Below are 23,902 nucleotides of genomic sequence, written 5' to 3'. Positions count from 1 at the left end.
TATAAATCTCCTTCTCCATTGTCCCCGTCTCTACTACAGGTAATCCTCGACTTACAACCATAACTGAGCCCAAAATTTCTGTTGATAAGTGAGATAGTTATTACATGAATTTTGTCCCGTTTTACGATCTTTCTTGCCACCGTTAAGTGAATCGCTGCAGTTGGTAAGCTAGTAACGTGGTTGTTAAATAAATCTGGCTTCCCTGTTGATTTTGCTTGTCAGAAGGTCGCAAAAAAGGATCACATGACCCCGGGACACTGCGACCGTCATAAATGTGAGTCAGCTGCAAAGCATATGTTCTATGTAATGTGCAGTGGTGGGATTCAAATAGGTGAACAACCGGTTCTCTGTGTGGATGCTGCTTCCGGAAGTCCATTCTGGGCCTGGGCAACAAAAAAATAGCTACCCGGTTCTGCCAAAGTGGTGCAAACCGGCTGAATCCCACCACTGGATGGATGGATGGATGGATGGATGGATGGATGGATGGATAGATAGATAGATAGATAGTTGATAGATAGATAGATAGATAGATAGATAGATAGATAGATAGATAGATAGATAGATAGATGATAGATAGATAGATAGATAGATAGATAGATAGATAGATAGATAGATATGACCAGTGGTGGGATTCAAATGGTGAACAAACAGTTCTCTGTATGGATGCCACTTCCGGAAGTCCATTCTGGGCCTGGGCAACAAAAAAATAGCTACCCGGTTCTGCCAAAGTGGTGCAAACCGGCTGAATCCCACCGCTGGTTATGTGTCCAAATTTTGATCAGGTGACCATGGGGATGCTGCAACGGTTGTTAGTGCGAAAAACAGTCATAAGTCACGTTTTTCAGTGCGTTGTAAATTCGGACGGTCACTAAGCGGACAACTAGCTCCAGGGGCTCCGAACTAAAGCAGAGAATCGAGTCTCTATTTCTATCTCTACGATTCTCCTTCTGTATCCCTGAAGCTTCTGCTCCACATCACTCTAGCCCAGGGGTAGGCAACCTCGGCTCTTTTATGACTCATGGACTTCAACTCCCAGAATTCCTGAGTCAGCTATGCTGACTCAGGAATTCTGGGAGTTGAAGTCCATGAGTCATAAAAGAGCCGAGGTTGCCTACCCCTGCTCTAGCCTTTTCTATCTCTCTTGGGAAAGTTCCCCCCCCCATCTCCACCAGCCTTTATCAAATTACAGATGGGCGGGCTTGGCGCATGCGCCTCGGGAAGGCGCGCCCGGCTTGTTGACGCCTCCGCAGCGCCTCCCGCCAAGGCGATTGGTGGCGGCGGCCATCACGTAGGCGGAAGGCGGGACCGTGTGCGTGGAAGTGGGGGAGGGGGGCAAAAAAAGGAAGACACGGAGTCCGGCAGGCCGCCGGGATGAGCCTCTGCGGTGGCCGGAGACCATGACCCAGCCGAGGCCGCCACGGCTGCATCACCACGCGGAGCGAGGTAGGTAGGCTGGCAGGTGCGCGCCTCGGGCCGGAGCAGGCCCGCTCGGCCACCTCAGGGCTCGCGAGGCCTTCGCTGAGGGAAAACTTGATGCTGTGAGGAAAGGGAGGGGGCGTGGCCGGGCGGAGGCCCCGCCCCCGCTTCTCCTCTGACGGGGCTGCGGGAGCCAATCAGAAGAGGCGGCTCCACCAAGAGGCGGGCGATGAAGGCCTGGTTTGACTCCTCCCTCCTTTCAGCAGGCAAACAAGCAGGCAGAAATTCAACCGGGCGAGAGTCCCGGCTGTTCAAAAAATCCTGCTCTGCGGTATTGTCCCATGGAAATGCTCCAGTTCTTCCCCCAATGTAATCTCGTCCTGTTCTTGAAGGCCTCCTGCGATGTCCCACCTCGCAGGGTTGTTGTTGTTGTCATGGGCAAAAGAGGAGGAAGGTGTGCGGGATAGGTGCGCTGCCTCGAGTCCTTTGTGAATAAATCAACTATATATTTGGAAATAATTATCTACATACATGCATGGGGTGGTGTAGACGCACGCATACACACACACACACACACACACACACACCACAACACATACATGCAGGTGGTCCTCGACCTCGGACCACAGTGGAGCCCAACATCCCCGCTGCTCAGCGAGACGGTGGTTAAGCGAGTGTTGCTCCACTTTACGACGATTTCTTGCCTCGGTTGTTAAGGGAATCATTGCAGCCGATAGGTCAGCCAGCCGGTTGTTGAGCGAATCAGGCTTCCCCCATTGGCTTTGGTTGTCAGAGGGTCGCAAAAGGAGAATCACGCGACACCTTCCCCCCCCCCCCGGATGCCGCAACCCGCCGTAAGTACGAGTCAGTTGCCAGGCGGCTGAATTTTTGATCACGTGACCCTGGGCGATGCCGCAAGGGTCAGAAGTGGGAAGAAAGGTCGTCGGTCTTTTTTTCCCAGCGCTGTTGTAACTTGGAGCGGTCACTAAAGGAGTAGTTTTAAGTTGAGTAATGCCTGTATTTATTTCTCACCTGTAGAATGCCCGACACCCATCATACTCTTCAGCTGTCAAAAATTTACCTTTTCGTAAACTTGGTTACTCAGAAAAGTGCTACTGGACCTGACTTTCACCACCGTACAGATAGTCCTTGACTTACGACCACAGTTGTAAGTTAAGGACTGTTGTAAGTCAAGGACTACCGATAGAAATGGATATGGATATACGCTTGTGTAGATAGCTGATAGATGAGAGAGAGACGGAGGGAGGGAGGGAGGGAGAGATGATGAGTAGATAGCGATGATGGATGATAAAGGGCGTAAATAGAGATAGATAGATAGATAGATAGATAGATAGATAGATAGATAGATAGATAGATAGATAGATAGATAGATAGATTGATAGATGATAGGGATGATGGATGATGGGGTAAATAGAGATAGATGACGGAGTGGATTGAGATGATGGATGATAGAGAGAGAGGATAAATAGATAGATAAATTAGATAGACATAGATGATGGAGGAGATAGAGATAGATGATAGATGATAGCGAGTAGATAGATCATAGATGATAGAGGGGGTAAAGATAGATAGATTGACTGATTGATTGATAGATGATAGGGATGATGGATGATGGGGTAAATAGAGACAGATAGATGACGGAGTGGATTGAGATGATGGATGATAGAGAGAGAGGATAGATAGATAGATAGATAGATAGATAGATAGATAGATAGATAGATAGATAGATAGATAGATAGATTAGATAAATTAGATAGACATAGATAGATGATGGAGTAGATAGAGATAGATGATAGATGATAGCGAGTAGATAGATCATAGATGATAGAGGGGGTAAAGAAAGATAGATTGATAGATGATAGGGATGATGGATGATGGGGTAAATAGAGATAGATGACGGAGTGGATTGAGATGATGGATGATAGAGAGAGAGGATAGATAGATAAATTACCGGTAGATAGACATAGATAGATGATGGAGTAGATAGAGATAGATGATAGATGATAGCGAGTAGATAGATCATAGATGATAGAGGGGGTAAAGATAGATAGATTGATTGATTGATAGATGATGGATGATGGGGTAAATAGACATAGATAGATGACGGAGTGGATTGAGATGATGGATGATAGAGAGAGAGGATAGATAGATAGATAGATAGATAGATAGATAGATAGATAGATAGATAGATAGATAGATAGATAGATAGATAGATTAGATAAATTAGATAGACATAGATAGATGATGGAGTAGATAGAGATAGATGATAGATGATAGCGAGTAGATAGATCATAGATGATAGAGGGTAAAGAAAGAAAGAAAGAAAGATAGATAGATAGATAGATAGATAGATAGATAGATAGATAGATACACACACACACATCAAGTCAGCAAACATACCTAATACTTGTATTTTCCCTAATTTCCTATTAATGTCAGGACCCACCTCAATCCACATCTTAGGAAATAAGAACTCTTGGATGCAAGTTTAGTCCAAAAGGAAAATGTTTACTAGGATGGAATCGATTGTGGCAATACAAGACAGAATCTAACAAAGTTACATTTCAATCCTATATAAAGCATTCCCATTTCAGCCCCTCCCCTCATCCATTTGGTCAGATGTCAGGCCCTTCCATGGGAAAGGGAACTCTCCTTGGTTTTATGGTTATTGCTTCCTTTTTTGTTGTAAATGAAGATGCAATCCAGATCTGTCACTCCCCCTCCCTCCCCCAGTTCAAATGTTCCCTGTTGTTTGAAGTTGCCTAAAGTCTATCCTCTCCCCCACCCCTTCGGAGAGATGGCAGAATCCCCAGAATAAGCACATTGTTCTACCTATACATTTATGAAATGTGATATAAATGGCGTTCTGACAATTAATTTTTTTTACCTATGTAACCATTTATTTTTGCTGGCCCTGGCATACTTTACCGGGGAGAAATCCAATCCCCAGCTGTCCACCAAGGCAATGTTTGGGGAAAGAAAGAGCATTGCCTCCTGCAAACGCCAGAGTGTGTGTGTGTGGGGGGGGAGACTTCCCTTCTGCTCTTTAGACACCCCGCTCCCAGCAATTTAGCTGGAAAGGAAGGTGAAGTGACGAACACACAGTTGCATAAACCAACTAGCACTTCCTCAGCATCAGCTGAAATCAGCATAATGTCAGGAGGTTTGCATTTCAGCAGGATTTTTTTATTTGTATTTTTTGCTCCGGTTGCATTTTTAGATGTTGAGCCTTTGCTTGGAACAGAGCAGGGTTGTCAATTTCCTGGTATTTAGGTGTGTTTAATAACCATTTCAGTCGCTTTAATCATCAGAGGGCGGGTTGATAACTCAAAAGGCACCGATTCCTTTATATGTAAGCTGGTAGGTATTCCTCGAATTACTCTTGCTAAGCAAGCTGGTTGTTAAAGGAGTCACAGCCAACTTTGCAATCTTTTTGTCCTCGTCGTTAAGCAAATCAAGCAGTCGTTCAGAAGATTACTGTCATGGTTCCGACAGATGAAACTCTCCAAAGAACTTCGAGGCATTGCTTACCTTAAAGAATCTTTATTCGAGTAGCATAGCATTGGCAGGTGCATCATAGGTAAAGGTAAAGGTTCCCCCGCACATGCGTGCTAGTCGTTTCCGACTCTAGGGGCCGGTGCTCATCTCCGTTTCAAAGCCGAAGAGCCAGCGCTTGTCCGAGGACGTCTCCGTGGTCATGTGGCCGGCATGACTAGACGCCAAAGGCGCACGGAACGCTGTTACCTTCCCACCGGAGCGGTCCCTATTTTTCTACTTGCATTTTTTACATGCTTTCGAACTGCTAGGTTGGCAGAAGCTGGGACGCATAACAGGCGCTCACTCTGTTATGCGGCACTCGGGATTCGACCCGCCAAACTGCCGGCCTTCTGATCGACAAGCTCAGCATCCTAACCCAGTGAGCCACCGCGTCCCTAGGTACATCATAGGGGAAGCCAAAATCTGATTTCCCATCCTCTAAAGCAGGGCTTTCCAACCTTTTCACCCATTGTACCACTTTTAGGATATGGCAACATCCGAGTACCACCAGTCACCTAGCAAGGTGTCAAAAACTTGATGACACCCCCCCAAAAAAAAGGAAAAAAGTGTTTTGGTCACTTCCCATGACCCTGGGACACTCTGACCGTCATCAATACGAACCAGTTGCCAAGCATCTGAATGTAAATCACAAGACCCTGGAGATGCTGCAACATTCCAGCTGGATCCTGGCGGCGATCCTGACGCTTCCGCTGAGCCCTGACAGCCCTGCAGCTCCAGCCGTGTCCCAGGGGTCGTGTGTGATTCCCCCTTTTGCGACCTTCTGACAAGCACAGTCAGTGGGGAAGCCAGGTTCAGTTAGCAGCCGTGCGATTAACTTAACAAGTGCAGTGATTTTCGCTTAACGACTGTGGCAAGAAAGGTCATCAAGTGGGGCACAACTCAGTAAACAGAGGTCTCACTTAGCAACTAAAATTGGGGTCGTAAGTTGAGGACTGCCTGTGTTAGCTGTGTTGCCCACTTTGAGTTGCTTATAAAGGCAGGATAGCAATCTAATAAATAAATAAATACTATTTCTCATTGGCCTATATTTTTCAAATGCCTCTTCCTTGGATGAATACTGTTCCCTTCCCAGCCTCTCCTCCTTTTTAAAATACATTTTAAGGTTGACTGCTTTTAACTAGCCCTCATTATATTTGTATTTCATTTTCTCTTTTTATTTTAATTGCCTGTGCTTTGACAACATCCCTTATTTCACCTTGGGGACAACATCTTCGCTTTGAAGCCAGAAACAAGAGGCGGTTAAAACTGGCTGATTTTACGGGTAGTCCCGGACCACAAATGTGCCCAAAATTTCTGTTGTAGTTGCTTTATCTCTGAAGATTTTTAAGAAAAGGCTGTGTCAAAGCTAGGAGATATTGGACAATACTCCACACTTGGTTAGAAAAAACGTGAGAGAAGCACATAGGCCAGGGGTAGGCCACCTCGGCTCTTTGATGACTCATGGACTTCAACTCCCAGAATTCCTGAGCCAGCCACGCTGAGGGAAAAGGGAGAGGTTTCCAAGCTGAGCCAGGCTGGCTCAGGAATTCTGGGAGTTGAAGTCCACCAGTCATGAGGGGGCCATAGTTCCCCCATACTGGCTTAGGAATTCTGGGAGTGGAAGTCCATGAGTCATGAGGGGGCCATAGTTCCCCCATGCTGGCTTAGGAATTCTGGGAGTTGAAGTCCACGAGTCATAAGGGGGCCATAGTTCCCCCATGCTGGCTCAGGAATTCTGGGAGTTGAAGTCCACGAGTCATGAGGGGGCCATAGTTTCCCCCATGCTGGCTCAGGAATTCTGGGAGTTGAAGTCCACGAGTCATAAGGGGGCCATAGTTCCCCCATGCTGGCTCAGGAATTCTGGGAGTTGAAGTCCACCAGTCATGAGGGGGCCATAGTTCCCCCATACTGGCTTAGGAATTCTGGGAGTGGAAGTCCATGAGTCATGAGGGGGCCATAGTTCCCCCATGCTGGCTTAGGAATTCTGGGAGTTGAAGTCCACGAGTCATAAGGGGGCCATAGTTCCCCCATGCTGGCTCAGGAATTCTGGGAGTTGAAGTCCACGAGTCATGAGGGGGCCATAGTTTCCCCCATGCTGGCTCAGGAATTCTGGGAGTTGAAGTCCACGAGTCATGAAGGGGCCACGTTTCCCCCATGCTGGCTCAGGAATTCTGGGAGTTGAAGTCCACGAGTCATGAAGGGGCCACAGTTCCCCCATGCTGGTTCAGGAATTCTGGGAGTTGAAGTCCACGAGTCATAAAGGAGCCGAGGTTGCCTACCCCTGACATAGACTATAAGCCTGAATTTTTTTTTTACTAGGTATAATGCCAGAAAAAGTTGATAAGCAAAGTACATATTTGATTTTACACGTGATAACGGCGGCAAGAATTATATTTGCACAATATTGGGAGAATGAAGAAATGCCACCAGAAGAAGAAATGATCCAATATATATATATATATTAGACTGTGCAGAAATGGACAGACTTACATTAAGGTTGAAAGAAAAAGAAGAAATAGAATATTTTCAAACTTGGGGCCTATTTTATCAACGGTTAGAGGAAAGAATTTAGGGATTTGGAATTTTAATTTGTGTTGGTGAATAAGATACCCAGACAACACGTTTTTGTTGAGCTCTGTTAAAAAGTAATAATAAAAATTTAAAGAAAAGACAAGACTGGACAGCCATCTGTCTGAAATGGTAGAGCGTCTCCCGCTCGAGCAGGGGGGGTTGGACTAGATGACCTCCAAGGTCCCTTCCAGCTCTATTCTGACTGAAGGGGAGAATCAAGTCAGAGATCAGCTCCCAAAGGTTGAGCAGGAACCGCTGGGAATCCGTGCCTCTGATTCTGCAGCCAGAGAAAAATCTGAATTCTGTAACCGCAATGTATTAATTGTCTTTCGAATCATTTTAAGTCGCGGAAAGGAGATCCATGCTTTGATTGTTTATCGTTATTTATTACAGGGCTTCTTGTACAGGTAGCCCTTGACCAATGGCCACACCTCAGCCCCACATTTCTGTTGTTAAGCGAGGCAGCTGTTAAGTGAATTTTGCCCCGGCCTACGCTCCTTCCGACGTGATCTAAAAACCTATTTGTTTGAACAAGCCGGCCTGGTCTGATGGGTTTGGGTTTTAATTATTGTTTTAATATAATTTATTTTTACATTTGGGCACTAGGGTTTAATTTGTTTTTAATTTTGTATTTTGGCTATTTTGGTATTTATGGCCCTGTTCACCGCCCTGAGTCCTTCGGGAGAAGGGAGGTATACAAATTAAATAAAATAAATAAATAAATAAATTTCACGACCTTCCTCTCCACAGTTGTTAAGGGAACCACTACAGTCGACAAGTTGGTTACACGGTCGTTAAGTGAATCCGGCTCCCTTCGTTGACTTTGCTTTCCAGAAGGTCGCAAAAGGGGATCACCACACACACACACACACACACACACACACACACACATATGGGACACTGCGACCATCATAAATGCGAGTCGGTTACCAAGCGTCCGAATTTTAATCCCGTGAAGACGGAGAGGCTGCAAAGGTCGCAGGTGCGAAAACAGGTCACGGGTCCCATTTTCCAGTACCGTCGCAACTTTGAGCAAACTGTTGTAAGTTGAGGACTGCCTGTCCTGGAAATCTGGTTGTGTTTTTTCTTTTTTAATCGGGGGCAATGCAGCTGACGGTTCCCTGCCTTGTTTGGATAGCCAAAGAAATGCATCTTGGATTCGGCGGCCGAGATTGGCGAAGCCGAATGTAAAGGATCCATTCAGATAGTTGACAGAGAAGCCTTGTTCAGTGTGGGAGGAGGAGAAGGAACGTGTCCAAAACGAAATGTCAGAAAAAAGAAAAAGAAAAAAATAACAAAACACATGTCAAACTCCATTTTGGGCTCTGAGCCTGCCCTTTCCCGCAGCTGCTTTGCTGCGACAGATTCAGGGAGTCCTCGGCTTAATGACCACAGCGGAGTCCAACATTTCTGATGCTAAGTGAGACGTTTGTTAAGCCGAGTTTTTGCCCCGTTTGGGGAGCTTTCTTGCCCCGCTTGTTCAATGAGTCATTAACATTAACCACACGGTTGTTAAGCGAATCTGGCTTCCTCCATTGACTTCGCTCGTCGGAAGGTCGCAAAAAGGGGATCATGTGACCTCCCTTCCCCCACCCCCCACCCCCGGGGACGCTTGCCACCGTCATAAATACGAAACCACTTGCCAAGCATCTGGATTTTGATCCCGCGACCCTGGGGGTGCCGCAACAGCCGTAAGAGTGAAAAATGTCGCTTCTTTCAGTGCCGTTGTGACTTTGAAAGTCTCTAAGCGAACTGTTGTAAGTTGAGGACTAGCTGTAGTCCTCGGCTTACAGCCATTCATGTAGTGACCCTTTGAAATGGCGATGGTGCTGAAAAAAAGTGAGTTGTGAGGTTCTGGGAGTTGAAGTCCACCTGTCTTTCAGCCACCCAGGTTGAAAAACACTTAAAGAAAAGCTGGATTTCCACCTATCAGGGATACAGAGATTCCTGCAGAGAGTGGATTAGGCTGATCTGTGTAACAAATAACGATTTGGTTTGACTACTAGATGATCTCTGCAAGTTCCTTCTCTTTTTACATCTGTAACTTTTTTTTTTAATTTGGCGCTTAGCACAGTAAAAGAGAAAATAATGTATTGTACTTAGTTCATATAACTTCATAACTTCCTACAACCATTTCAGCTTAACTATTTGCCCTTTTACAATTTGCATTAGAGACCATTAGACATCATCGTCATCATCATCATCATTATTATTATTATTATTATTATTATTATTATTATTATTATTATTATTATTATATCATCACAGCCAGATGTTCAGACTGGATCTGGCATTTTTGTCTACCTATCGAGTCCTTACCAAGGACCTGGGATAGGCAGATGTGGATGTTTAATGATATTACAGATCTCGTCGCAGGATGGAAGCAGTTCCTAGCAAGGCCGCCTTTTGCAATTGACTAATGGCGAATTTGTCAATGCCGATGATGGTGTTCCAGTGGTGCTCCAGTTGTTTTGCCTTTGCCACAGTCTTTCTATTTCTATTTGTAGGTCTTTGTATTTTGCGATCTTCTCCAGTTCTTTCTCGTTTATTATTATATAACTTTTATTCATTAAACATGAAACTCAGTCAACTGAACACTCAAATTGACTGGCGCTGATGGTTGACACGGGTTGCTGCCAGCATCCTAGGTATCAACCAGGTATCTCCTTAAAATGTAAGATGTTCCGAGTAGCGCAGTTTTTTGTAGCTTTGCTGGAGTTATTGCAGGAAGCTGCAGTTTCTTGATGTATTTTGCAAAGTTTTTGGACATAGTTCCCAGTGCCCTGATGACAATGGGTATCACTGTTACGCGTTTCATCCATAATCGCACAGTTTCGATGGCCAGGTGGCGGTATTTCATAATTTTCCCCAGTTCTTTTTCTTCGACTCTGGCATCTCCTGGTACAGCGACATCAATCAGCTGTACGCTTTGGTTCTCTACGACTGCGATATCTGGCGGGTTGTATTCCAAATGGCGATCTGTTGTTGTTATTATTGTTATTATTATTTCCTTTGTTTAGCCTACTAATTCAAAAAGGTATTGGGGCCAAGTACCTAGATATGTTTCAGCATAATATTCTGTCAAGCCTGTGAAATTTACAGCTTGTAAAATGGGCCACACGCAGCTAGGCAGGCTCTCCAGTCGTATATCCAGGGCTTTTTTTGTCATAGAATGCTCAGAACGGAGTTCCGGCACCTTTTTTGGATGGAACCTTGTAGGGTAGGGCAAGGCGGGATGTATGACATGTGTGAGTTCTGGCACCTTTTTTTTTTTTTTACAAAAAAAGCACTGCGTATATCCCAAGATCCTTTTTTTACATATCAACGATTCAGTTCATTTAGGTCAGTAGGACGTGTTGGATCCAAGCTGAATGACGAGAGCTTCGCCAGATTAAAGCCTCCCAATCAGATTATTTGAGTACGAATTCTAAAACCGCACATCAGGTATGCAGTTAGGTAAAAGGGAGGTTACGGAAGAAGGCTTTAAAAACAAACGGGTTGTGCTGTTTTGTTCTGAACTCACTGAAGCGGTTGTGTCATTTCCACCACCCCCCCCCCCGCCCCTAGGAGTTTCTTCCTTGTCCTGGTGATAATGAGGCACGTGAAATAAATAAGGATTGCCAACTTTTTTCCTGGCTTTGATTGCCACTGTAGGGCCCTCCTGCTTTAAATGCAAAATTTCTAGGTGCATTGCATGCTTTTTAACTCTCGATATTTCTTTGCTCCTTTACCTTTCCGTATAAATCTCTTATGGAGGTTTTTCCCCCCCAAAAAAGGTAGGTGCTCTCTTTTTAAAACAGCCTTCTGGAGTGAGAATGTTTGTTTGTATCAGTCAGCATTCAGGTTAGGAAGCAAGGATGTGACTTCATTTTGAGAATCCTGGCCAGCTGGCTAGACTGATGTCTGTTGGACTTCCCTTCTCAGATTTTGATGCCAAGTTTATTTATTGTTAGATTTTTTTTATCCCACGTTTATTACTTTGTAAATAAACGTGGGGGGCCAAGCATGGCTAATATGCCTTCTTTTTCCTGTTTTCCCACAACAATCGTGTGAGGTGGGTTAGGCTGAGAGAGAATCAATGGGCCAAAGTCAACTGGTGATTGGCCCAAAGTCACCCAGCTGGCTTTCATGCCTAAGGCGGGACTAGAATTCACCGCCTCCTGGTGATCGGTCCAAAGTCACCCAGCCGGCTTTCATGCCTAAGGCGGGACTAGAACTCACCGTCTCCTGGTGATTGGCCCAAAGTCACCCAGCCGGCTTTCATGCCTAAGGCGGGACTAGAACTCACCGTCTCCTGGTGATTGGCCCAAAGTCACCCAGCCGGCTTTCATGCCTAAGGCGGGACTAGAACTCACCGTCTCCTGGTGATTGGCCCAAAGTCACCCAGCCGGCTTTCATGCCTAAGGCGGGACTAGAACTCACCGTCTCCTGATGATTGGCCCAAAGTCACCCAGCCGGCTTTCATGCCTAAGGCGGGACTAGAACTCACCGTCTCCTGGTGATTGGCCCAAAGTCACCCAGCCGGCTTTCATGCCTAAGGCGGGACTAGAACTCACCGTCTCCTGGTGATTGGCCCAAAGTCACCCAGCCGGCTTTCATGCCTAAGGCGGGACTAGAACTCACCGTCTGCTGGTGATTGGCCCAAAGTCACCCAGCTGGCTTTCATGCCTAAGGCGGGACTAGAACTCACCGTCTCCTGGTGATTGGCCCAAAGTCACCCAGCTGGCTTTCATGCCTAAGGCGGGACTAGAACTCACCGTCTCCTGGTGATTGGCCCAAAGTCACCCAGATGGCTTTCATGCCTAAGGCGGGACTAGAACTCACCGTCTCCTGGTCATTGGCCCAAAGTCACCCAGCCGGCTTTCATGCCTAAGGCGGGACTAGAACTCACCATCTCCTGGTGATTGGCCCAAAGTCACCCAGCCGGCTTTCATGCCTAAGGCGGGACTAGAACTCACTGTCTCCTGGTGATTGGCCCAAAGTCACCCAGCCGGCTTTTATGCCTAAGGCGGGACTAGAACTCACCGTCTCCTGGTGATTGGCCCAAAGTCACCCAGCTGGCATTTGTGTCTAAGGTGGGACTAGAACTCACCCTCTCCTGGTTTCTAGGCTGGCACTAGGCCAGCTCTGCTCGGGGGGGAGCAAAGGCCCTTGACTGATGTAGGTTTCTGCCTCTTTCAGACTCGGGCAAGCAGCAGAGAAAGGTAGCCGAGATCTACCAGGTCCTCGACAGTGAGCCTGTCGACATTGCCCCGCTCCGGCGCATGGCGATCAGCGAAGGAGGCCTTCTGAGGGACGAGATCCGCTGCAAAGTATGGCCCAGACTTCTCAATGTGAACACGGACGACCTGCTGCCTCTGCCAGGTGAAGCCCTCTTCTTCTCTCCACCTGCCCAGCCTCAGAGCCGGGATGTGAGTCCCTCGGCACCAAGAAGATGCCAGCTGTGAATGTGGGGCTCCTTGGTGCGCCCTGAGCCTGGTGGTTTTTAATTTTGACTCTCCTGACATATTTATGCTGTGAAAAAGAAATCAAGCTATTGCTAGGATGTTTAAAAGAAGTTTAAAAATCCAGACTCTGATGGCCGGTTTTCGTAGCTTTAGGCCAGGGGTAGGCAACCTCTTATGACTTGTGGACTTCAACTCCCAGAATTCCCGAGCCAGCATTGCTTTAATTCTGGGAGTTGAAGTCCACAAGTCATCCAAGGGCCAAGTTGGAAGACACCCCCCCCCCCCGGTTGGTTGGAAAACCAGACTCACTTTTCTGCTTTTCAAGAGATATCAGAAGACAAAAGCATGTCTGGCTTGAAATCTTCACGGTTTAACGACGTCTTTTTCTTAGCTTCCCGGTCTTTCTTTTTAATTCTCATTAATTATAAAATCCTTTGCCGTTTCTCTTAGAGGAAGACCTTCGGGAAAACAGCAAAGATTATCAGCAAGTCCTGCTGGACGTAAGGCGATCCCTCCGGCGTTTCCCGCCAGGTATTTTGATCCGTCAATCCTCTGGGTTAAACCGGGTTTAAAACACAGCTCGTTTATTGGCCGCTTCTTGCAGCGAAGCCAAAGGCTGATAGGCAGGCCTCGACTTAACAACCATTCATTTGGTGACCATTGGAAGTAACAGCGGTGCTGAAAAAAAAGGGACTTTGGCCCGTTTTTGACACCGGTCGCATCCCCCGTGGTCACCTGATCAAAATTCAGATGCTTGGCAACTGTGATCCCTTTTGCGCCCTTCAAACAAGCAAAAGAAAAGGGAAAACAGATTCCCTTAACCTAGAAAGGTCGTAAAATGGGGCGAAACTCACATAACAAATGTTTCACTTAGCAGCAGAAATTTCGGGCTCAATTGTGGTTGCAAATCGGGTATTACCTATACACTTCTGCAACAGTCTGCTATTTGTAGTAGTAGTAGTAGGAGGAGGAGGAGGAGGAGGAGGAGGAAGAAGTAGTAGTAGTAATAGTAGTAATAGTAGTAGTAGTAGTAGTAGTAGTAGTTGGAAGGGATCTTGGTGGTCATCTAGTCCAACCCCCTGCTCAGGCAGGAAACCCTATACCATTTCAGACAAATGGCTGTCCAGTTTCTTCTTAAAAAGTTCCAGTGTTCAAAAAGGGAGGGAGGGAGAGGGGGGGAGGAAGGAAGGAAGGAAAAGAAAAAAGAATAAGATTCAGAAGGGACCTTGGAGGTCATCTAGCCCAACCCCCTGCTCAGGCAGGAGACCCTATACCATTTCAGACAAGTGGCTGTCCAGTTTCTTCTTAAAAAGTTCCAGTGTTGGAAAAGGGAGGGAGGGAGGGGGGGAAGGAAGGAAGGAAGGAAGGAAAAGAAAAAAGAATAAGATTCAGAAGGGACCTTGGAGGTCATCTAGTCCAACCCCCTGCTCAGGCAGCAAACCCTATACTATTTCGTACAAATGGCTGTCCAGTCTCTTAGTAAACACTTCCAGTGTTGGAGCATTCACTGCGTCTGGAGGCAGGCGGTTCCCCTGGTTAATTGTTCTCACCGTCAGGAGGTTTCTCCTTAGTTTTGGGTACAATGGGGGCAAAACTCACTTTTAACAAGTATCTCACTTAGCGACAGAAATTTAGGGCTGAGTTGTGGCAGCTAAGCTGAGTGCTCCCTGTGCTGACTCGGGCAAACCAAACAGCCTGGCAAGAACGATAGATTTCAGAGCGGCACAGAACGTGGCGAGGCAGAGCTGAAAGCAACCCGATCAATAACCTCTTTGCCTGAGTGGAAAGACCAGGCAGGAAAAGGCCGTCTAAAGAAAGGGCCGTGACGAAACCCATCTGTTCGGCGCTGTTGTAACTTTGAGCCGTTGTAAGTCAAGGACGACCCGTGGATCGTCTGTCCCAGCTCGGCGGTCCTCTTATGAGAATAGGATTCAGATGGGCGTCTTCCTTTCGGCCCTTGCTTCACACCTGTCTCTTTTCTTCCCTTCCCTTCTTCCCCAGACATGCCGGATGAACAGAGAGAGGGTCTCCAGGAAGAGCTGATAGACTGCATCCTCCAGGTTCTGCAACGCAACACACAACTCCACTATTACCAGGGATACCATGACATCGTGGTCACCTTCCTGCTGGTGGTGGGGGAGAGGTTGGCCGCCACCCTGGTGGAAAAACTTTCAACCCATCACCTCAGGTGCCCTTTTCTTTCCCACCCCCACCCCCCAGCATTTCTCAACTTGGGCTGCTTGAAGATGGGCGGACTTCAACTCCCAGAATCCCCCAGCCAGCCAAGCTGGCTGGGGAATTCCAAGAGCTGACGTCCGCCCATCTTCAAGCAACCACGGTTGAGAAAGACTCCTTTCATTGAATGGAATCTGGTCAACGATTTGGGACGAGGGGATGGATGGGGAACTCATCCAATCTGCAGACGACACCAAGCTGGCAGGAATAGCCAACGCTCCAGAAGATAGGCTTAAGGTACAGGAGGATCTGGACAGACTCGAACACAGGGCGCTGTCGAGCAAGATGAAATTCAATGGTGAAAAAAGCAAGATTCTACATTTAGGCAGGAAAAATCAAATCGTGCTCATTAGTAGTAACTATGAGAGGGATATTGGACTCCTAGTGGACAGTCACTTAAATAGCCAGCCAAAAAAGCCAACGCAGTGCTAGGCTGCATTAACAGAGGGGCAGAATCAAGATCACGTGAAGTGTTAATACCACTTTACAAGGCCTTGGTGAGGCCACACTTGGAATCCTGCATCCAGTTTTGGTCACCACGGTGTAAAAAAGATGTTGAGGCTCTAGGAAGAGTGCAGAGAAGAGCAGCAAAGATGATTAGGGGACTGGAGGCTAAAACATACAAAGAACGGTTGCTGGAATTGGGCATTCTCGTTTGATGAAGTGATGGGCGAGGGGGGGGGACGTGATAGCCGGGTTCCAATGAACAAACTTCTGAATTTTAAACCAAAACAGGACAACCGTTGATCACACCCAAATGATGGCTCCACCTCCCCTCCAGGAGGTTAGAATCTTGGCAAAAGGTTGCCCCCCACCACCCCCTCAGCCTTTCCTAAACATCCTTTGAGGAGTAAACCTGAATAGTTCCTGAATTGCAGGTTGCGTCACTTGTATTGTGTCTTTAGCATTGTTCTTTCTCGGTGTTTAGTTACCACCCGCTCTTTCTTGTCCTGCCTTGAGGCGCTTTTGAGAAGAGGTTGACACACACACACACCCTTCTTTGTGGCAGCCCCCCCCCCCTAAATACTGAAAGATTGCTATCCTGTCACCCTTCGTCCTTCTCTTCCATCGTTGTATTCCATTCCAAATTGAGCTGGAAGGGACCTTGGAGGTCTTCTAATCCAGAGGTTCCCGACCTTTTGACTACCAGGGACCGATTCCACGGAGAAAGGATTTTTCACGGACTAGAGAGTGCGCGGTTTTGTCTGCTGCCTGCATCTCACGGATGGGGCTTTGCTTGTTTGTGCGGACCGGTTGCTGGCATGCCGCGGCCCGGTACCGGTCCACAGACCAGGGGTTTGGAGACCCCTGGTCTAATCCAATACCCCTGTTCAGGCAGGAAACCCTACACCATTTCGGATGAATGGCTGTCCAGTCTCTTCTTAAAAACTTCCAGGGTTGGAGCCTTCACCGCTTCTGTAGGCAGGTAGTTCCACTGGTTAATTGTCAGGAAGTTTCTCCTTAGTTCCCGGTTGCTTCTCTCCTTGATGAGTTTCCATCCGTTGCTTCCTGTTCTGCCTTCGGGCGCTTTGGAGAAGAGCTTGACTCCCTCTTCTTTGGGGCAGCCCCTCAAAAAGTGGAAGGCTGCTATCATGTTACCCCTCGTCCTTCTCTTCATTAAACTAACAGAAGAGAATGACAGACTTGGAAGGGACCTTGGAGGTCCTCTAGTCCAACCCCTGCTCAAAGCAAAGTCCTTATATCATTCCAAACAAATCGTCCAGTCTCTTCTTGAAAACCTCCAGTGATGGAGCATTCACAGCTTCTGGAGGCAGGTAGTTCCACTGGTTAATTGTTCTCACTGTCAGGAAGTTTCTCCTTAGTTCTGGGTTGCTTCTCTCCTTGATGAGTTTCCATCTGTTGCTTCTTGTCCTGCCTTCAGGGGCTTTGGAGAATAGCTTGACTCCCTCTTCTTTGGGGCAGCCCCTGAGATACTGGAACACTGCTGTCATGTCCCCCCTTGTCCTTCTCTTCATTAGACTCGACATACCCAATTCCTGCAACCGTTCCATATATGTTTTGGCCTCCAGTCTCCTAGCCCAGCAGTCTCCAATCTTTTGGACGCTAGGGACCAGTTCTATGGAGGGCACTTTCTCCACGGCCCATGGAAGGCACAGTCCGGTGCCAGTCCGCAGCCCAGGGCTTGGGCATCCCTGATATGCAGGGTGTTTGCGGTGTGTATACCTGTGTGCCTCACCATTGTTGCACTCTTAACTTGGCTAATCCTTGTTGCAGGGATTTTATGGACCCAACCATGGAGAACACCAGACACATTTTAAATTACCTGATGCCCATCATAGACCAAGTGAACCCAGATCTCCACGATTTCATGCAGAGGTAAACAAAGCTTGGGTTTTTTTGGTGTTTTTTTTCCCCCAAGTCTAGGGAGTCCTCGGCTTACAGTCGTTTGTTTAGTGACCGTTCGGAGTTGGAAACAGTGACCTGTGACCATTTTTTCACCCTTAACGACTGTTGCAGCATCCTCGTGTTGACGTCATCGAAATTTAAACCGTGAATCGGGGCCGGGAGAAGCTGGGGGGGATCCCATTTATTAGGCTCAACTCGTGTTTCCCTTGAAAGGAAAAAGAATTTGTTACGTGGCAACGTTACCTCCGCTCTGAAGACAGGAAAAAAAAGAGCCCGATCCGTTTTCTTGAGTGGCTGTTTTTTTTTTAATATTTAAACTTTACCCCACCCCCTCCTCTTTTTTCTTTTTTTTCCTGCACAGAGCTGAAGTGGGAACCATCTTCGCCCTCAGCTGGTTGATCACCTGGTTCGGGCACGTCTTGTCCGACTTCCGGCACGTGGTCCGGTTATACGACTTCTTCCTGGCCTGCCACCCACTGATGCCCATCTACTTTGCAGCCGTGGTGGGTGTCGGGCAGGGAAGACGGGGCTGTCGGGCCAGGCGTGGGCGGGAAGAGGAGGGGGGGGAGCCATTCAGAACAGGCCCATGTCGTCTCTCTAGTCCTCGGATCCCCGGAGGGAGGGGGGAGGGGGGGGAAGAAACAGGAGCCCCTCGGAGACCCCAAGGGAGGCCACGAACCATAGCAGCATCTGACTGACGGTTTTCGTTAAGGGCCCTTCTCTTCCCTCCCCTCCCCCTTCCTTCCTTCCCTTCCCCCTTCCCCTTCCTTCCTTCCCCTTCTTTTGTTTCTTTCCTTCCTTCCCCCTTCTTTTTTCCCTTCTTTTTCCTTCTTTCTTTCCTCCCTCCCTTCCTCTTCCCTTTTCTCCTCCCTCCCTCCCTCCCTTCCCTTTCTTTTTTCCTTCTTCCTTCCTTTCTTTTCCTTGCTTCCTCTTCCCATTTTCCCTTTTCCTTCCTTTTCTTTACTTTTTCTTTCCTTCCTTCCCCCCTCCTTCCTTCCTTTCTTCCCCCTTTTTTTCTTCCTTCTTTTTTCCTTCTTTCTTTCCTCCCTCCCTCCCTCCCTTCCCTTTCTTTTTTCCTTCTTCCTTCCTTCCTTCCTTTCTTTTCCTTGCTTCCTCTTCCCATTTTTCCTTTTCCTTCCTTTTCTTTACTTTCTCTTTCCTTCCTTCCCCCCTCCTTCCTTCCTTTCTTCCCCCTTCTTTTTTTCTTTCCTTCCTTCCTTTTTTCCTTCTTTTTTCTTTCCTCCCTCCCTTCCTCTAACCTTTTCTCCTCCCTCCCTTCCTCCCTCTTTCCTTCTCTTCCTTTTTTCCTTCTTTCCTTCCTCCCTCCCTCCCTCCCTTCCCTTTCCCTTTTTTCCTTCTTCCTTCCTTTTCCTTCCTTGCTTCCTCTTCCCATTTTTCCTTTTCCTTCCTTCCTTTTCTTTGCTTCTGCCCTTCCTTTTTCCTTCCTTCCTTTTTTCTTTCCTTCCTTCCTTCTTTCCCCTTACCTTTTATCCATCCTCTCCTCTCCATTCCTCTTTCCTCCCTTCCCTTTCCTCCTTTTATCCCTTCCCTTCCCAAGCTGCCATTCCAACCGATTTCAGCCATGCCCAATTTCTCCATCCCCCCCCCCCCCCGCAATCCAAGGGGCCTTCAACCTGCTTGCGGTCACAAACCCGAAAGGGGAAAGGTCGGTGGTGCCAACGGTCGGCCGGTCGGAGTCCCTGAGCTGCCGCTTCCCTTTGCAGATCGTGCTCCATCGGGCCCCGGAGGTTCTGGCCTGCGACTGTGACATGGCCTCCGTCCACCATCTGCTGTCCCAGATCCCCCAGGATCTCCCCTACGAGACGCTCATCAGTCGGGCTGGCGACCTCTTCGTTCAGTTCCCGCCTTCCAAGCTCGCCCTGGAAGCCGCTCAGCAAGCCGAGAGGTGAGGAGGGGTCTCCTTCCCTGACGGTCGAGGCCCCCTGTGGCCTTCGGTCCGCGCAGCTGCTGCCCGCCCTGGGGAGAGAGCAGAGAGCGAGGAGGGGAGGGCAGGGTCCTTCAGAGCTCCCCATCCCTTTCTAGAAGCTTCCACGGGGGGCCGTTCCAGAAGGATCAGGAATGGCAAGACTTTGGGCCACGGTCCCCCCTCGGCCTCTCAACTGTGCAAAAAATATATATAAATAAATAAGGAAAGAAAGAATTCCTCCCAGGAGAAAAAGAGGAGAAGCGAAAATCCCTAATACCGGGGGGGGGGGGAGGAGTCCTCGGATTATGACCACAGTGGAGCCCAGAATTCCCGTTGCTAAGCGGGACCATTGTTAAGTGAGTCTTGCCCCGTTTGGAGACCTCCCTTGCCTCCATTGTTAACTGAATCGCTGGGGTTGTTCAGTTAGTGACCCGGTCGTTAAGCGAATCTGGCTTCCCCATTGACTTGGTCGGGAGGTCGCAAAAGGGGATCGCAGGGGACTCCCCCCACCACTCCGGGGCCGCTGCCACCGTCACAAACACGAATCAGCTGCCAAGCGTCCTAGTCCCGATCACATGACTGGGGAGGCTGCGTGGGTCTTTTCAAGTGTGGAAAAACGTTCCCAGATGGCTTTTTTCCAACGCCCGTTGTAACTTCGGTCACTAAGCGAAGGGCTGTTAAGTCGAGGACTTCCTGTTTTGCGCAGCTGAAGTCCAATCCGCGAGAAAGGCGCCCCCCCCTTGGTGGCTTCCTTGCCCCTCACCCCCTCCCCTCCTCTTCCTCTCCCCCCCACCCCCACTCCTCTGCAGGACGGCCGTTTCCACCTTCAAAGACTTCGAGCTGGCTTCGTCCCAACAGCGGCCGGACGCCGTCCTCCGTCAGCGCTTCCGAGATCGACTCCGGGTGGAGGAGAGGGCCAAGTCCCTCTTAGCGACCAAACCCAGGACCAACCGCTTCGTCAAGCTGGCCGTGATGGGGCTGACGGTCATGCTGGGGGCGGCGGCGGTGGCGGTGGTCAAGAGCGCCCTGGAGTGGGCACCCAAATTCGAACTCCAGATCTTTCCCTAGGGCTGAAGCCAGGAAGGGAGGCCCTCCCGTCCTCCCCAAGCTGAAAACCATCCCAGGAGAAGACAAGCTGGGTTTTGAGGCCAACAGCCCACCCCCCCCAAATCCGTTCCCTCCTGCAAGCAGTCTTCAGCGTAGAGAGGGGACTGTCGCCTTGGGCGACGCTACAGGCTGGGCGGTCCCAATTTTTGCTGGCTCTTCTGGCCGGCTAATGTGGGGTGGGGCAGTTGTTCTCCCCGAAGACCACCTTCTTTTCCTCCGTCTGCCGCACCTGATGAAAAGAGAAGACGCGGCGCGCCTATTCAGGGAAAAGCGGTGGTGTTCCTCTCCTCTGGAGGAGAGACGTGGCTTGGGATCTCCAGAGCTTCCCCGAGCAATATCGGTTGTCTGTCTCGACCAAACAAAATGGAGGAAGACAGACAAGTCTCTCTCAGCGGTTGCAACGGCGGGATTTAATCCTCGCCAGCTCTCGTTTCGACCTCTCCCCTGCTGGCCAGAAAGGGAACAGCAGGAAAAGAGTTTTCGTCGAAAGGCAGAACCGATCTTGGGGGGGGGGGTGTCCATCCTTGGCAAACTTTGAAGACTGGGTAGGCTTCAACTTCCAGCCAAGCTGGCTGGGGCCATTCTGGGAGTTGAAGCCCACCAATCTTTTAAAGTTGGACAGCCCTGAAATCGATCTTCTGAGGACTTTCAAACTGATCTGTTGCCACCGAAGCCGGGGGGAAGAAAAAAAAAATCAATCCTAATCGCCCGGGTTCGAAGTGCGATACTCACGAGACTTTTTCCCTGACGGAAAAAAAATTAAGCTTTTCTTTACCTGCATGAAGGGTTCTCCCCGAAAAGAAACTTCGCTTAATCCCGTGCATCGTCTCCATGACTTCCCATGGCAAAAGCCTCTCTCACAAGTGTCCTTAACTAGCCTCCGCTACTTTGGACCGACAAGTTCTCGGCTATCTTTGAAGCCACCAGCTGAACAGAAACAGCCTAAGAAGTAAGGACCGTCTTTCTCAGGCCCCTCGGTGCCCAAGCTGAGGATTGGTCCCTTTGCCAGCTGGGCACCCAGTTGAGTCTTCCATTCAACCAACAGTAGGGCTGGACAGCTGGGCATTGAGGTGGAGAGCCGATGAGCTCCGCCGTGCCCTTCAGGCTTAAGGATGACCTCAAGATGTCCTCCAGGAAGCCACAGCTTCCAGAAGACATGAAGATCCACTTCCCGGAAGGACTTCCCCTCCGTTCGTGTTTCTCTAAAAACAGCGGCGCCGAATTCTGCTCTGTGCCAAGGCTGGCTTGTTCTGGAGGAGAAGCGACCAGGATACCCACAGCGAGTTGCGTTCCTCACGTGATTGTTGACCTTCTCTTCTGGGATAAGGTCAAGGCTGGTGCCAGAAGGAGCGCGCCTTTCTCCAGGGCTCAGATTGTGCTTGTGTGGTTCCCGAAGACCACTTTTAACCCACAAAGCTGGTGGGACTTCAGCCTTCGCTTTGCCTTGAAGTAGTGGTTCAGATGTTTCTAGGCAGATGATGGCCCAGCCAACGTTTTGGATAACGGGTTTTGGACTGTAACGTCCTTCGTGAGCCGGAGGGGAACATAGGTAGACCTTCCCCAACACTTTGGATATCTAAACCCGGTGTCATAGCATAAGAAGCAGGTGTGTGGTGTGATGCCATCCGAGCAGCGGTGAGAAAAAGGGACAGGAAAAGCCACAATTGTGGCTTCTAAGAGAATTTTTTTTTTTAAAAAAAAAAAAGTTGTGGCCTCTTAGAGGAGACACGCAAAGAGGGCCCGAGAAATCCCTGACCTCGCCTTTACAAAAAATAAAAATAAAAAAGCACTTTACAAATACGAGTCCTGAAAGAAGAACGAGAGAACAGCCTTTTTATGGAGAATCGTTAAGGCAGGCGGTGCTCCGATGTCTCTTTTTGTTAAAAAAACTTAAGAGGCGTTTTCTTCGGCTTCTGCGGATCGCTCGCATCGGCCGAGGAAAATCGGGAGCCCTAAAGTTTGCTTCCAACCGCAGGAAAGATGCGGCCGTTGGAAAGAGAAATTCCGTCCCACCGTATTTCGCAAGAACCGTCTCGAGCCTTTATTTCGCTCGTACAAAAAGGACAAATTCGGGGAAAGGGGGGGGTGGGGAAATCGAGAAAATCAAAAATGTGACGGGGGCGAGAGACAGGCCAGGGCACTTACGCACGGTCCCTTAGGGACGTCTTAAATAGGAAGTGAGGTTCCCCCAGTTCAGCGCCAGTCAGCCGAATCTTAGCAACCTGGATTTTGGAGGATTTATAGCTAAGGGCCTTTGCTCTCTGCCAAAATCCAGTGTCTTATTCCTAGAAAACGAGCATTGAGGGGAATTTGGCAAACAGGTGAACACTAAGTAGAAATGGAGTTTGCACTGCAGCCTAAAAAAAAATTTGGCCCGGGATTTCGCTGGTTAGTTGCAGTTGGAAAAGGATGGTGCTTTGCTGGGGAACAGGCCTGCACCTCCATTGAATTAACTGGGACCCCATCGGTGCCGGGATGGGGCAGAAGCCTTTTCCTTGCTGCTTGTCACGAGTGAAGCAACAGGCAGCGTTTACCCTGAACACACCAACTTGACGGCACTCTTCCACTTCACACAATCCCAGGCTTGCAGTGCTGACTCTGGATACCCACCAGTCCAGACTGCCTCGCCCCCTCCCCCCTGTTGCATCCTTAAATTTTCACCTCTCTGGTGTGCAGACAGGTAACAAAAGCCCAGTGGTTCGAGTTCAGCGGAGGGGAAAAAAGAAATGGGGATCGACAAAAACCCTTCGGTCGTGCATCTTGCACCGCCTCGGCACTTTTGTATACTCACGTACCTACGTTAACTTGTAGATTTGTAATTGTGTAAAATAAAGAAATGCGGTATTAACTAAAACTGTTGGCAAGGATGGCGCCGGTTTTGAATCGAGCTTTATTCTCTCTTTCTTCCCTGTTTGGGCTCAGCGGAACGGGTCGGCGACGACTCGCCGTTGAATAGAATCGTTAAAGGATGCCAAAGGAGGGACAAGACGAAGCGTGAGTGGCAAAAATTAAAATTGTTTCTTGAGATTATTTCCAGTAGTTAAATTGAACTGTTAAAATTGTCCCGCGGCGAGTTGTCCGGGGTGAGATGGCGGCTGTGAATTGGCCATATTGAGTTGACCCACTTCAGAGTGGAGTCTTTCAGTAGCAACTGTGAGAGGGATCTCGGAGTCCTAGTGGACAATCCCTGCAGCTGCCAAAAAAGCCAACACAGTGTTAGGCTGCAGTAACAGAGGGATAGAATCAGGATCAGGTGAAGTACTAATAACACTTT

The 23,902-nt window shown here is 48.6% G+C and overlaps 1 protein-coding gene and 1 long non-coding RNA gene across 2 annotated transcripts in view; both read left to right on the top strand.

Annotated features, from left to right (window-relative positions):
- Positions 1–23,902, top strand: part of LOC308665726 — a 183,002-nt gene that overhangs the window by 156,516 nt on the left and 2,584 nt on the right. The gene's annotated exons all lie outside the window — the stretch shown is intronic.
- On the top strand, positions 1,306–22,313 carry TBC1D20 (TBC1 domain family member 20). Its single transcript, XM_081323798.1, has 8 exons — positions 1,306–1,443; positions 12,727–12,909; positions 13,443–13,523; positions 14,994–15,180; positions 17,463–17,564; positions 17,956–18,097; positions 19,319–19,500; positions 20,331–22,313. Exons 1-8 carry the CDS (start codon positions 1,398–1,400, stop codon positions 20,587–20,589), a joined length of 1,182 nt encoding a protein of 393 aa, XP_081179924.1. The 5' UTR covers positions 1,306–1,397; the 3' UTR covers positions 20,590–22,313.

The sequence above is a fragment of the Vipera berus genome, assembly GCF_964194415.1.
Source record: "Vipera berus genome assembly, chromosome: 3".
NCBI classification, from domain to species: Eukaryota; Metazoa; Chordata; class Lepidosauria; order Squamata; family Viperidae; genus Vipera; species Vipera berus.
This window is presented reverse-complemented; position numbering and strand designations above follow the sequence as displayed.